The 15116-nt window shown below is 42.6% G+C and overlaps 1 protein-coding gene across 1 annotated transcript in view; it reads left to right on the plus strand.

Moving 5' to 3' along the window:
* Positions 1 to 15116, plus strand: part of FAM47E (family with sequence similarity 47 member E) — a 36117-nt gene that overhangs the window by 15782 nt on the left and 5219 nt on the right. Inside the window, exons 5-8 of the mRNA XM_087962593.1 lie at positions 1058 to 1208; positions 7709 to 7882; positions 9262 to 9414; positions 11899 to 11982. Of these exons, the coding sequence (XP_087818719.1) occupies positions 1058 to 1208; positions 7709 to 7882; positions 9262 to 9414; positions 11899 to 11982 (562 nt within the window). The remainder of the gene's footprint in view (positions 1 to 1057; positions 1209 to 7708; positions 7883 to 9261; positions 9415 to 11898; positions 11983 to 15116) is intronic.

Below are 15116 nucleotides of genomic sequence, written 5' to 3' on the forward strand. Positions count from 1 at the left end.
GTGGCGGGCGTGGCTTGGTGGTCATGTGACTGGCTGGGCGTGGCCAACTCAACATCACTCACATTGAGGCACGCATCTCCTCACCTGGCCTCTCATGACTGTGGGGATGCTGCAACAGTCGTAAGTGTGAAAAATGGTCGTGTCACTTTTTTCAGTGCCATTGTAACTATGAATGGTCACTCCACACAAGCAAAGTACCAGCAAAGGAGGGGAAAAATAACTCCAGAGACGTTCCTGAGACAGGAAGTCTAGTCCTGCCAAGAATGTAATAAGGGTTAACGGAGAGGCAGTTTCTGTAAGCAACACCAGAATGTTTCCTTCCTGCCTTCCTTACAGGATTAGACCAGTAATTTCTTCTAATAACCGGTTCTCTGAACTGCTTAGAATGTTAGCAACTGGTTCTAGAGAATAGGTGCGAACCGGTAGAATCCCACCCCTGAAGTGACCTCAACGGCCCTCTAAAAGGATGCAAATTGTTAAGTTCGGAAGGTCGGGCTCATAGAGACGAGAGACTCAAATCAAGTGAACAACAGCTCTTTATTTACAGGCTAGATCTGAGTAAAAGCAGCCACTCGCGGTGGCTCTTTTATAGAGCTCGCCGCAGCTTGGCGGCCAATGACACCACTTTGAGTTTCCCGCGATTGGTTTCAACCAATTGCGGTAGACTCTTAGCGAGCCAATCACGACTGCCCAGGCTGTCCAATCACATAACGGTTTAAGCGGACCAATAGGAATGCAGGGTTTCAAGCCTGCTAATATGGAACACAAATGACCAGCTGTCTGCAAGGCGTATAAATTCTTCCATTCCCATCCATCCAATCAGAGATGAAGAAGCTCCTTGGATGAGAAGCGAAATGTCTTCAAAGAAAAAACAAGGAAAGTCCAGTTGCCTCCTGAAAAAAAGCACCTTTGGGACAATCATGACCTGGAGGACTGAGAATCTCCATAGACATTCACTAAAGTCAAAGACTGCCAGTACTTTAGCATTTTTGTTGTCGTTGTTCTATTTTGGGTCTCGTTCATTTAATGACAGACTCTACACTTTTTGTATCTGCAGCTGGGTGCAAAAAAAAAAGAACCCTTACACGTGGTTTAGTAAGAAAGAAGTGGCCCAGAGGCAACAGGCAGCCAAAATAGATTACGTTCCACCCCTGGATGAAAACGTCAAGAGGGTGACAAAGGAATTTTGTGAATGGGTTAATGAAATGGTAAGTACAAATAACTGTAAAAGCCAGTTGAATGAGAACCACAACCACAACTGAGCAGGCAATGTAAATGCAGCCAGTAAACCCACATCCCTGGTTTGATAGCTTTATGCAGGTAGTCCTTGACTTAAGGTAAAAGGTAAAGGTTCCCCTGCACATACGTGCTAGTCTTTTCTGGCTCTAGGGGGCAGTGTGCTCATCTCCGTTACAAAGCCGAAGAGCCAGCGCTGTCCGAAGGCGTCTCCGTGGTCATGTGGCCAGCATGACTAAACGCCAAAGGTTCACTGAATGCTGTTACCTTCCCACCAAAGTGGTCCCTATTTTTCTACTTGCATTTTTTTTAAACGTGCTTTCGAACTGCTAGGTTGGCAGAAGCTGAGACAAGTAACGGGAACTCACTCCATTACGCGGCGCTAAGGATTCGAACCGCCAAACTTTCTGATCAACAAGCTCAGCGTCTTAGCCACTGAGCCACCGCGTCCTTGACTTACAACTATTCATTTAATCACATGGATTTGGGCAAACTTTGGGGGACAGTGGAGGATGGGAGCAGAGGGGCTGGTGTGCTATAGTTCATGGGGTCGTGAAAAGTTGGATATGACTTAACGACCGAACAACAACAATCCAGATTGATGACAAGCAAATGTTTCTTATAGAAGAATTGAATCAATTATTCTATTAGAAGGCTATTCCATTCTAGAATTGAAGAATATTTAATTCTAGAATCTATTAGAAGAATATTCAATTCTCTTTGATTCAACTCTTCTATTAGAAGACTATTTGATTCTATTTGATTCAATTGATCAAATAATTGAATCAAAACGCAAAATATCAGGTCTCTACTAAAGGCCACAAGGAGGCACCTGGATGAACCTTCTGAATGTAGGTAGTCTTTGAATTACGACCACAGTTGAGACCAACATTTCTGTTGCTAAGCGAGACATTTGTTCAGTGAATTTTGTCCCATTTTACGTCCTGTTTTGCCACAGTTGTTAAGTGAATCACTGCAGTTTTTAAGTTAGTAACTCAGTTGTTAAGTGAATCTGGCTTCCCCATGGATTTTGCTTGTCAGAAAGTCGCAAAAAAAAATGACCTGGGACACTGCAACCATCATAAATATGAGTCAGTTGCCAAGTGTCCCAAGTTTGTTCACATGACCATGGGGATGCTGAAACAGTTGTAAGCAAGAAAAACAGTCATAATGTCATGCCCCTGTTGGAATCTGATTCCGAGGGAGAGGTTGAGCAGCTGACAGGGAGTGAGAGTGTGGCTCTGGTGGCTGTGGAGGAAACTGGGCACAGTCCGGCTGGGCATTCAGAGGAATACCCAGACGCACCCCCCTCCTAGGGCACGCAGGGAGGAACAGAGAAGGGAGCAACATGGGTTATGGGGGAGAAGGAGGCCCTGATTCCCTTCATTGGCTGCAGCTGGGGAAACAGTATAAAGAGGGGATTTGCGCACAGCACCTTGCTGGAAGCAAAGCGTGCATTATCTTTCTTTATCAAGTCCTATCTGGGTTCTGGTGTCCTCCCAATTGTGTGTGTTTTGTTATCTTTTGAGTTCTGCAATTCCTTATCCTGCCCTGTCTCTTTAATTGCTGCAGTGTGGTTTGTGGTGGTTTTTATTAATAATTTATATGTATTTTTTGTTCGGACTAAATTTCTTCCCTTTAAAAATTGTTCTTGGGAGAGTTTTTTCTCCAGTCGATGATAAGTGGACATTGGGGACCAAGTTGGAGGAATTAAAGGGACTTTACCTATTTTGGTGACTTTGTTGCTTTTGTGCCATGCCGCAGATCATCACACATAAGTTATTTTTTTAGTGTTGTTGTAACTTTCTACGCCCAGTAAATGGACTGTTGTAAGTTGAGGACTACCTGGAGCTATAATTCCTATCTGACTTTACTGCAATGAAATATTAGAAAATATTTGACTTTTTTGAACCACTTCCCCAGGTCAGAAGGTCATTGACTCTCTCGGCAAGCCTGCCACATGTCCTGTCTTGATTCTCTTTTAGTTACGCATGATTAAGCAGAAGCAGCCTTGGATACCAATTCGGAAATCAGAATGCAGAAATATAAACCGAATGAAAATGTTGACATTGTTTTGAACTTTTTGCAAGGGGTATAAAAAAAAGAAAGAAGAGGAAGTAGGAAAGGATTGTCTAAAGAAGCTTGATGATTCAGCCTGGATGAAAGTCTGATTCGGATATTCTGGTCGTGAATCATGCTTTACTCTTGTGTAAGACATAGTGGTTGGAAAAAAAGAGAAGGGTGCCCTGCGCTTATTAAAGACTCATATATAAAAGCAAATTCCCTTCTTATTATTTTTGTAAATGGTGGAGCACACTGTTTAAAGGACTTAAAGAAGAACACACAATATTGCTTTAAGCTATGCCTCTAGTACAGGCATGAAAACAATCCCCTCATTAGACATGGTTAAAAGAGAAAAAAATGGAAATACAGCATGTGTTTGTTTATTTATTTATTTATTTGATTTGTCAATCGCTTACAAGATAATAGGTATAAGTATATGCATAGTTATGAATACATGAAATGGGTACATATAAGAAAAATAAAAATAAACAATAGGACAGGGACGGTAGGCACGTTGGTGCGCTTATGCACGCCCCCTATAGACCCCTTAGGAAAGGGGTGAAGTCAATAGTAGACAGTCTAAGGTTAAAGTTTTTGGGGTTTGGGGAAGAAACCACAGAGTCAGGTAGAGGATTCCAGACATTGACCACTCTGTTGCTGAAGTCGTATTTCCTGCAATCAAGTTTGGTGCGGTTTACCTTGAGTTTGTGTCTATTGTTTGCTCTTGTATCGTTATGGTTGAAGCTGAAGTATTCATTGACAGGTAGGACATTGCAATGTATGATTTTATATACTATATTTAGATCGGACCGAAGGCAGCGTAGTTCTAGATTTTCTAGGTCTAGAATTTCGAGTCTGGTGGCATAAGGTATTCTGCAACAAGTAGAGGAGTGGAGAACTCTTCTTGTGAAATATTTCTGGACTTTCTCAACTGTATTAATATCAATAGAATTAGAATTATTTATTGGCCAGGTGTGATTAGGCACTTGGGGTGAGCCTCCATTCAAAATCCAAGAAAGAAAACCTTAGACTCCATTGTTATAGAGAAAAGGACTTTTACTGAAAATTGAAGTGGTAGCATCAGAAGAAATGCAAGATCTGAGGCAACAGGCACAAAAATCACATATAGAAAGTTTTCCCATGTTCCCACCCCCAATAATTCAAACTGGCCGTCCAATCTGAGGTGTGTATAATGTCTTGTGGGTGCATCTTCAGGTGGCCATTTCACACATTTGGTATGCCAGGACCTTTGACCTTGGCCTGAATAGATAAGAGGCTACCTCTGCGCAGTAAGCATAGTCAAGAAAACATCCCAACTTTTACATTTCACCAACTTAAACCTCCAGCACACTTCCCCACATGAAGCCCAATTATTCTTCCCTCCCCCTGTTTCTCTGGCAGCCGGAAAGACAAGGAGAAGGAGGATTCTTGGAGGCTGACATACAAGGAATTTGCCTCTGCTGCAAAAGCTCTCGGTGTACATGCAACAATAGTAATAGATCATTATCATAGTCATACAGGTAGCCCTCGACTTACAATGGTTCATTTAGTGACCGTTTGAAGTTACAACCACACTGAAAAAAGTGACTTATAACTGTTTTTCACACTTACAACCATTGCATGGCCGCGTGATTGAAATTCAGACGATTGGCAGTCGGTTCATATTTATGACAGTTGCAATGTCCCAGGGTAACACGATCATGTTTTTATGACTACCTGGCAAGCGAAGCCAATGAGGGGAGCCAGATTCGCTTAACAAACTTGTTACTTAGTTTAACAACTGCAGTGATTCACTTAACAACAGTGGCAAGGAAGGTCATAAAATGAGACAAAATTCACTTGACAACTGTCTCGCTTAGCAACAGGAATTTTGGGATGAATTGTGGTCGTATGTCACGGACTATCTGCAGTTTCAAACAGTTTTCAAAGAGTAGGTTAAGGTGCCATAAATGTACCTAAATATGACTGATCCATCATTCCACAAAGATCCTCCACTGTTGCCAGTAGCTTTCACCCTCAGGCAAATCGTTGTAAATTCAATCTTCAACTTAAATCAGTTGAAAAAGGAACGGGTGCTTTAAAGCAAATTTCTCTCAGCCTCCAGCAATTTCTGCCTTTCAGTTCTTAGGATGTTTTGGATTTTTCACATTATTAAGGTTTCTGGGAGTCAACCTTCCTGCCTGAGCCCTTCTTCTGCTGCTTGCATTACGTTTTTAGTTTATTTATTTATTTTATTTATTTATTTGATTTGCCAATTGTTTACAAGATAATAAGTATAAGTGTATACATAGTTGTGAATACATGAAATGGGTACATATAAGAAAAATAAAAGAAGAATAAGAGAAACAATAGGACAGGGACGGTAGGCACGTTGGTGCGCTTATGCACGCCCCCTACAGACCTCTTAGGAAAGGGGTGAGGTCAATAGTAGACAGTCTAATGTTGAAGATTTGGGGGTTTAGCTTACTTTATTGTCATTGCACATCGTACAACGAAATTAAATACCATCTTCAGTGTACTATACAGTAGAATTCAGAGTTACTGCCCTGGGATAGAAGCTGTTTTTCAGCCTATTTGTTTTTATTGTCCTGTACCGTCTGCCAGATGGTAATAGTTCAAGAAAAGGGTGCCCAGGATGAGATGGATCTTTGAGAATATTTTGAACTTTCTTAAGGCAGCAGGAGCTATAAAGCTCTTTCAAAGAGGGAAGAGGGCAACCCATGATCCTCTGGGCAATGACGTTAACCCTCTGGAGTGCTGTCCTATCTGCCACTGTGCAATTGACAAACCATCCACAGGTGCAGTAGGTTAAGATGCTCTCTCTGGTGCAGTGGTAGAAGGTCACCAACAGTTTTCCATTCAGTTGTTGTTTCCTGAGAAGTCTCAGGTAGTATAATCTCTGCTGGGCCCTTTTGACCAGGGCTGCAATGTGAGCACCTCAGGTCAGGTCCTCTTTTATGGTAACACCCAGAAACTTAAAACTGGCCACTTGCTCCACTTTTGTGTGCATTCTCATAGCAAAATGGCTTTCCGATATCTTCAGCTGAAAAACCTTCAGTCCTTTATAACCTTTTCCAATACCGGTAGTCCCTGGCCACAGTCAAGCCCCAAATTTCTGTTGTTAAGGGAAACATTTCTCAAGTGATTTTTGCCTCATTTTACAATGTTTCTTGCTGTAGTTATTAAGTGAATCAGTGCAGCTGATAAGTTAGTAACCCGACTGTTAAGTGAACAAACCATCAACAAACTAACCATTTCTCTCGAGATTTTCAAAAATAATTGACCTCACGACTGGTTGTAATTGTACCTCACAATCTGCCTGATACCTATTGGATCAAAGATGGCTCCCTTTGGTGATTTTCAAACTCTGACCTTGAAGGCTTCAACCCAGATCAGCCACAAACAAAACCACTTCTGTGTGTTTACATCCAACAAAAGCTGCATGCAGCAACGAAGACAAATTTCTGCTCACTCGCTGAATGCCAATATTGGAATTCATCACTGTTAGTCCTTCACTTCCAACTATTCATTTATTGACCATTCGAAATTACAGTGGCGCTGAAAAAAGTGGCTTATGGCTGTTTTTATTAACGAGTTGGAAGAGACCTTGTAGGTCATCTAGTCCAACCCCCCGCCCAAGTGGGAGACCCTACATCATTTCTGACAAATGGCAGTCCAGTTTCTTTTTGAAAGTTTCCAGTGATGAAGCTGCCACAACTTTTGAAGTCAACTTCTATTCCATGGGCTGATTGTTCTCACTGTCAGAAAGTTTCTCCTTATAGCCAGGTTGAATCTCTCCTTGTTCATTTCCATCCATTATTTCTTGTCTGGCCTTCGGGTGCTTTGGATAATAGCTTGACCCCCCCCCCCCACTCCTCTCTGTGGCAGCCCCTCAAATATTGGAAGTTGGAAGACTGCTATCATGTCTCCCCTGGTTCTTCTCTTTATTACACTAGACATGCCCAGTTCCTGTAACCATTCATCGTATGTTTTAGCCTCCAGTCCCCTCATCATCCTGGTTGCTCTTCTCTGTACTTTTTCTAGAGTTTCAACATCTTTTTAATAGTGTGGTGACCAAAACTGGATGCAGTACTCTAGTTGTGGTCTTACTAAGGCTTTATAGAGAGGTATTAGTACCTCCCTTGATCTTGATTGTATCTCTCTGTTAATGCAATTTAGGATTGCATTGGCTTTTTTGGCTGCCACTGCACACTCCTGGCTCATATTTAATTGGTTGTCCACTAAGACTCTAGGATCCCTTTCACGGTTGCTGTTTTCCATAGATGCTAGCTGGGGAATTCTGGGAGTTGAAGTCCAGGCATCTTCAAGCTGCCAAAGTTGAGAACACTGCTCTCAACTGAGTGCTTGCAATGTTACCTGAGTGTGTATTCTTGGTTTACTACCCCAGGGAGGAGACAAGTACAACATTGATGAAGACACCATCATGAAACTCTTTGACACGAGGTACGAAAGTGATATCAAGACAGCTACACCCATTAAAATAGTGGAGCTCTATCAAATACCAGCAGAGCTGAGACAATATCTAGGGGGGCATCCGGTCCGGAAGAGGATTCCCACAAAGGTAAGGAGGCCAAAATGAACGGTAACAGATACTGAGGTAATTATTGAGGGATTTGATAATGTGCATGTCACGTAAAAAGAAATAAGTAGGTAAGGTTTGTCAGCCTTGGCAATTTTTAAGAGGGGTGGACTTCAACTCCCAGAATTCCCTAGCCAGCTTAGCCTCGTCAGGCTTTGGCAAGGCCAGATGTAGCAGTAACCAGAGGTGGCATTCAGCAGGTTCTGACCAGTTCTGGGGAACCAGTAGTGGAAATTTTGAGTAGTTTGGAGAACCGGAAAATACCACTCTGACTGGCCCTGCCAACCCCATCTATTCTCCGCCTCCCATTGAGTCCCAGCTGATCGGCTGGGTCTTCTTTGGTTGCCCTGCACAGGAGAACGGAGCTGGAAAGCAGGTTAGTGGGGTGGGGAGGGAAGGGGGATTTTGCAGTGTCCTTCCCCTGCCATGCCCGCCAAGCCACGCCGACCAAGCCATGCCCAGAGAACCAGTAGTAAAACATTTTGAATCCCACCACTGGCAGTAACCAGCTCCCAAAATCAGTGGAGTGACGTGCCTCCAAAAGTTGTGAGTACTCCATCACTGGAAGTTTTTAAGAAGGGATTGGACAGCCATTTGTCTTAAATGGTATAAGGTCTCCAGCTTGCCCAGAAGGTTGGACTAGAAGACCTCCAAGGCCCCTTCCAACTGTGTCTATTCTATTCTATTCTATTCAGTGGTGGGATTCAAATTTTTTTTTTTTATTACCGGTTCTGTGGGCGTGGCTTGGCTTGGTGGGCGTGGCTTGGCGGGCATGGCAGGGGAAGGATACTGCAAAATCCCCATTCTCTTCCCACCCCACTAGCCTGCTTTCCAGCTCCGTTCTCCTGTGCAGGGCAATCAAAGAAGACCCAGCCGATCAGCTGGGACTCAATGGGAGGCAGAGAAGAGATGGAGTTGGTGGGGCCAGTCAGAGGTGGCATTTGCCGGTTCTCTGAACTTCTCAAAATTTCTGCTACCGGTTCTCCAGAACTAATCAGAACCTGCTGAATACCACCTCTAATTCTATTCTATTCTGGAACAAGAACGCAAAAAGTTTTGTGGTTATTTGGAAACAGCTTCTGGACTTTTTGAAAGAGAGAAAAAAAAATGAAACCTTGACTTTGGGCTTTGACAATTAAGTGGGTTATTATTATTATAAAACTAGCTAGTGGTTTATTATTTGCAATAATTACAAAGTTGATTTCCCAGGTCCCCTTCAACTCTGTTATTGTGTGCAACCCAATGAGTTGAAGAACTAAAAGACTATCGGTCTGGTGACGTCCTCGACCATTGCTTGAGTGCAGAAAATGCACCAATGACCAGGACGTTGGAAAAACAAGCCTGACATCTCTTGTCTTTAGCTAACCCCTTCTGAGCCCAAATGGGAAAAGATTAAATATGGTGCCTGGTACCTTCCTCCAAAGACATGGAAAAAGAAACGAGCAACTGAGAAGGAAGAAATTCCGGAATGTCTACAAATCTTCCTGAAGGCCAGGAAGAAGATTGTCCAAAAGGTAAATTCACAGCATTCCGTATTGTATTCTTTGCAGGCTCCCCTCAGGGTTGATTCTCCTCACTATTTCTGGTGTGTGTTTTAGGCCCGTTTTAAATTTATTGGTTTTTTAAATTATTGATTAATACCAAACTCATGGTATTACCTAGTTTGGTAATGAAATGTCTTCAAGAAAACCACCAAGCTCAAAGAGCACCAAGTACCCCTTGGCCTCCTCCTCCTCCTCCTCCTCCTCCTCCTCCTCCTCCTCCTCCTCCTCCTCGCAAACCCCCTCCTCCTGATGATGTTACCTCGACTCAAGAAAACCACCAAGCTCAAAGAGCACCTACCCTTGGCCTTCCTCCTCCCTCCTTCCTCCTTGCAAACCCCACTTCCTTCTAGACTGATGATGTTACCTAGTTTGGTAATGAAATGTCTTCAAGTAAACCACCAAGCTCAGAGAGCCTCAAGGACCCCTACTTAAATTTTTTTTTCCTCAGTTCCATCTTGGATTTGCCTTTCAAATTCTTTAGGACTATCCGAGGAGGGAAAACACAGTTTCTCTGGGTAGTAATCTTTTTTTCCTGTTCCCCAGTTTTATGAAGTACCTTCTGGGATATTATAGACCAATTTGAGACGATGGATAGACTGTCATTTTTGATTTTTGAGGGAATTTGAAATAAAACCTAGGGGACACCACAAACGATCTGTAACCCAAAACTGTTTTTTTTGGAGGGGTGGTCCTCAAACCTCGCTGAAATTTGATTCCACACTGCTGATCACCTGAGATACGATTTCCCCACGTTTGCTAGTTAGGAAGGTGGTGTGACGTGACTTCTGGGCTTAGCACATCTCAAAAAACAGCAAAAAACAGCAACACCCCTCCCCCAATATACATTCCATCTGCCATATCACCACCCATAAAAAGATTCACCATGGTCAAAAGATGGGATTGCATCCCTGTTACAGCTTCTAAAACACCAAAGTTTGCAAATACGAAGGCAAATCCCTGATCACCGCACAAAATAATACACAGAAATGTTGTTTATTTTATTGGTGAGGAATAGCCGTGAAAAACCTCTTTCCATTACTTATTCAGATGAAACTGCATCTGTGAAAAAATACAGCGTGCATGGTAAATCTAAGACAGAGTTATCTGAATGGTATCACTGCAGGCTTATGATGTTCTTATAGGGTATATGTATAAATATATAATATTCTAATCTTATGTACGCTTCCTATAATATTTCTGGGGAATAATGTTCAATGATACAGGTACCATAGTCCTCGACATACAATCATTTGTTTAGCGACCGTTCAAAGTTACAATGGCACTGAAAATAGTGACTTATGTCCATTTTTCAATTATGACCTTTGTGTCAGGATTCTGGCAGTTACCCCAATTAAGTCTCGAGCCAAACTTCCAAAACTTCAAAAGGATTTATTGGGAGTTAACATGTCTGGCACTGCCTGGGTGTAGCCAAATCTGAGACACATCATTCATTGTCACCCCACCCCCTGGATGTATCATAATTCATATTCTCCAATGGGATATATCCATAGCCAGGAGTCATCAATCATGTTCTCCAGTTAGAATTTGGCGCGGCAGAAACTTCAAGTCACCTAGTTACTATCTTTGAAAAACTATTTATGGAATGCAGTTTCGATTTCCAAGCTGCCGCACTACTCTTTGAAACCCCTTTGCCCCCTCCCTTTCTGTTGGCAACTCTTTTAAAAAGACCATAGAAATATTTTATGAGTTGACACTTTGCAGCATCACATTGCACACATGTTGTACTCTGACAGTAAAGGTAATGATAATAAGCATCCCCACGGCCATGTGGTCAAAATTTGGCAACTGGCTCATGTTTATGATGGTTGCATTATCCCGGGGTCATGGGATCACTTTTTGCGGCCTTCTGACAAGCAATGAAGCCAGATTCACTTGGCAAGAAAGGTCTTAAAATGGGACAAAACTCAGTTGTTTAACTGTCTTGCTTGGCATTGGAGATTTTGGGCTCCATTGTGGTCGTAAGTCAAGGACTACCTCTACTTTACTGGGTTCCCTTTTTGGCTCCAGACCTTGAGATCAAGACCTATGGATCCTGAGAAGATAGCTGTCACTACATCTTATTCCCTAACACAGACTGCGGTTCACGATGTCATCACAGAGTTTGCGAAGGCTTGGAAAAATGTTATGGTTTAAACCAGGGGTGTCCAACCTTGGTAACGTTAAGCCTGGAGGACTTCAACTCCCAGAATTCCCCAGCCAGCTTTGCTGGCTGGGGAATTCTGGGAGTTGAAGTCCTCCAGGCTTAACGTTACCAAGGTTGGACACCCCTGGTTTAAATCTTGAGTTAAGTCTTGGGGGGTCTGTGGCCATGACCCGTGGCCACAAGAGGTATTTAAAGGGGGGGGGGCGTGGAGAAGAAAAGGTTGAGGACCACTGCCTTAACAGAATTTAAGTAGTCTCTTGACAGGAGGAATGAACCCAAATCTCTTGCAGGCCGAGGCAGAATTAGAATCGCCACTGCATGGGACGTATGCCTTCGAACAATTCCTCGAAACCAAAGGTTACAGGAAGCCTCAGGTGAGTGAACTCCTGGGATTTGATCCCATATCGAACCCGGGCTCCCCGCAGACCAAAGGAGGCAGCGGCAGAGCCTCATTGGTGCAGTGGTTAGAGTGCAGTACTGCAGGCTACTTCTTATGCCTGCTGGCTGCCTGCAATTTGGCAGTTCGAATCCCCGCCAGGCTCAAGGTTGACTCAGCCTTCTGTCCTTCCGAGGTGGGTCAAATGAGGACCCAGGTTGTTGGAGGTGATAGGTAAACCGCTTAGAAAGGGGTGTAAAGCACCACGAAGCTGTATATAAGTCTAAGTGCTATTGCTATTCTGTCTACCTTAGAGTGGTTAAATTGGTGACTGCCAGGACCCCCAACCTAGTGAGACCTCTCTGCTTGTCTGCCTACCGTTGGGTAGCCTCTTGCTGTTTGAAAATACAGGTCGTCCTTGGCTTACAATTGACTCAAAAAAAGGGGATTTATGACCCAGATTTGAACTTCTGACGGTCAAGTCTCCTCTTCAGTCACATGACTCGACAACACAGTTGCCTTTATGTCCGTTTGCGGCATTCCATGGTCACATGACTGCATTTTGCAGAAACCAACAAAACCATGCTCCTAGAGAATCATTGGCTTGCTTGATGCAAGCGCCATTGTGGTCCTACGTCAAAGATGTACCTGTAGATGGGATAGAATCATAGGGATGGAAGGAACCTTGGAGGTCTTCTAGTCCAACCCCCTGCCCAGTACTTGTGAGGTACTTGTGAGGCCTGCTCAAAATCTTTGTTTTTCCAGGTAAGACCGAATAACCCACCACTCATCTGCTTTGAGTCTTGCTTTATTCATTACCACATCAGTAGCTTTGCATCATGGATCGCTCTGAGAGAAACATGAGGGTGGTGAGAGAAAGCAAAAAGACAAGCAGCCATTAGGAGTTTTCAAGCCAAAGAAAAATAAAGAAAACATGGGCAGGACAAGATTTCTGCATTCTCCCCACCCCCCTTTAAAATTTCCCTTCTGCGGGCCCTAGAAGATTCACACGATTCCTTTCAAGAACCTTGTAACGTAGGTCAGTTTTATTACTCTCTTCTTGCAGGATTACTCAAGTCACCTGTTCAACTGATTGATGTAGAAGGAAGACTGAACCAGGGACTTTTTTGATTCACATTTTGGCCCCTTGATCTCCTCAGATGAATTAGCTCTCCTGTTGCCTTTGTCCAAACAGACTATCTGTTTAAAAATCTTCATTTTAAGTTGCATTAAGCATTGGGTATTTTGTAGTTCAGCAACTGGGGAAGATAATATGACTATAAAGAACTGCAAATAGAAATAGAATGACTGTGGAAGAAGCAAGCAAAGGTAGTCCCAATAGCCATAGGCTCCTTGGGTTCAATCCCAAAACAACTGGAACACCATTTGAACATCATCGGCATTGACAGATTCACCACCAGTCAATTACAGAAGGCAGATTTTTTTTGGAACAGCTTACATCCTGCAATGAAACCTGTAACACCATCAATTGGCCTATTCCAGTTCCTTGGAACAGACTCGATAGGTAGATAAAAATGCCAAATCCAGCCTGAACATCTGGCTGACTGCGACGAACCATAGTCATAATAATAATAACAATAATTCTGGTTCATAAAGCAGATAGGCTTTTAAGAGTCTGAACATGTATCGAACTAAGTAGGGAATCTATTGGCAGGAATTGTTACGAGGCTGGTTCCTGAAGCATTAAGTAAATATTTGCAAAGTTCTTTAGCAAAAAAAACAGAGAAGGGGAGAATGATGAGGAATAACCTTTTACCTAGCGGCTCCTGTCTTTTTAGAGCTAACATATCCATACAAACACACTACTCTGACGAAAACAGGCATTCAGACTACATATACTACACCCACAGATAGTTTAAAGGTCACTTTGTAGATTAGATATCATACATATTTTTTCTGTACAAGAGAAATAGAAGGGAGAAGCACTATGCACACTGCCATATGGCCCTAAAAGAATGGAGGGATTTAAGTCATCATCACCTTCACTCTTGTCATCAGATAATTTTTTGCAGAAACAGGAATTATAAAGAGGGTTAGTTTACTTGCTGCTTCATGGCCAGTGTGAGCCTCTTATCACTTATTCCAGAAAAATAAAACACCAAAGAGGCAGACAGCAATGGTTACAAGCGTAAATCAAGCCACATAAAGAAAAAATTCTTGGTACGTGTGGTTTGAAAGGATGGTAAATCATAAAACCAGAGCTGACTTGCAATGATAAAGAAGCAATCACACCTTATAAACTTACAATTCAAAGCAGCCCCTTAAATATTGAAAGACTGCTATCATGTCAGTGTTCCAATATCCCATGAGTGTGCATCTTGGATTCATCTTAGGTGTATCTGAGGCGAGTTTCTTATTAGAGTTTAGGATGGACAGATTGCTGGGGAGACCAAAAGGACAGTATGGCATTATCCATGTTTAGCGAAAGCCACACGGGGTTTAATTTTGCATTTCTAGACTTGAGATTTGCTTTCGATCTCCAGATACAATCTGTGGATGAAAACAAGCTCCTACTACACTTTTATAATCAGCTTTTGTTTCTCATTCCGTTCTTGCGCAGCACTGCAACACTTTTGAAGCTGTGTAATGTTGTTAGGTGTGTAATTTTACTGCTGGGTTGTGTCAATGAAGTACACCTCCCCCCCGCCTTTTCAACACACTTTTGCATGCCTGGAATTTTCTCACAAGCTGGAAGACCAGGCTATTGTAATTCTGTAGTACAGAAATATATTCCTTCCTACGATATATATTCCTTCTGTAGTCTTGTTTCATGTAAATATACGCTCACATATCTACCTTCAGAAGCATCTGATAAACTGATTGAGCTGATACCTGCCTCCTTAACACCCTAAGAAATGAAATTAGTTCATAATAACAAACGATCTATGATCTTCTAGCTATACCCTGAAGTGTAGGTGGTAAGCAGAAGGTCACATGCTAGAGTAGGTTATTCAGGTGGGATGCTGTGCATTTAATTTTAGTTTAATGCTGCTCAAACTGACCATTGGAATACAGCCTTTAAGAGTTTCAGACCCTGTCCTTAGATTAAGGAAGGATAATGCTTAATCTCTCCTAGGAATGTCATTCTGGCTATAGTGCTATCTCGGCTAT

Source organism: Notechis scutatus, chromosome 4, assembly GCF_049901735.1.
Source record: "Notechis scutatus isolate UNSWTSFEM ecotype Mainland chromosome 4, rNotScu1.2, whole genome shotgun sequence".
Classification (NCBI taxonomy): domain Eukaryota; kingdom Metazoa; phylum Chordata; class Lepidosauria; order Squamata; family Elapidae; genus Notechis; species Notechis scutatus.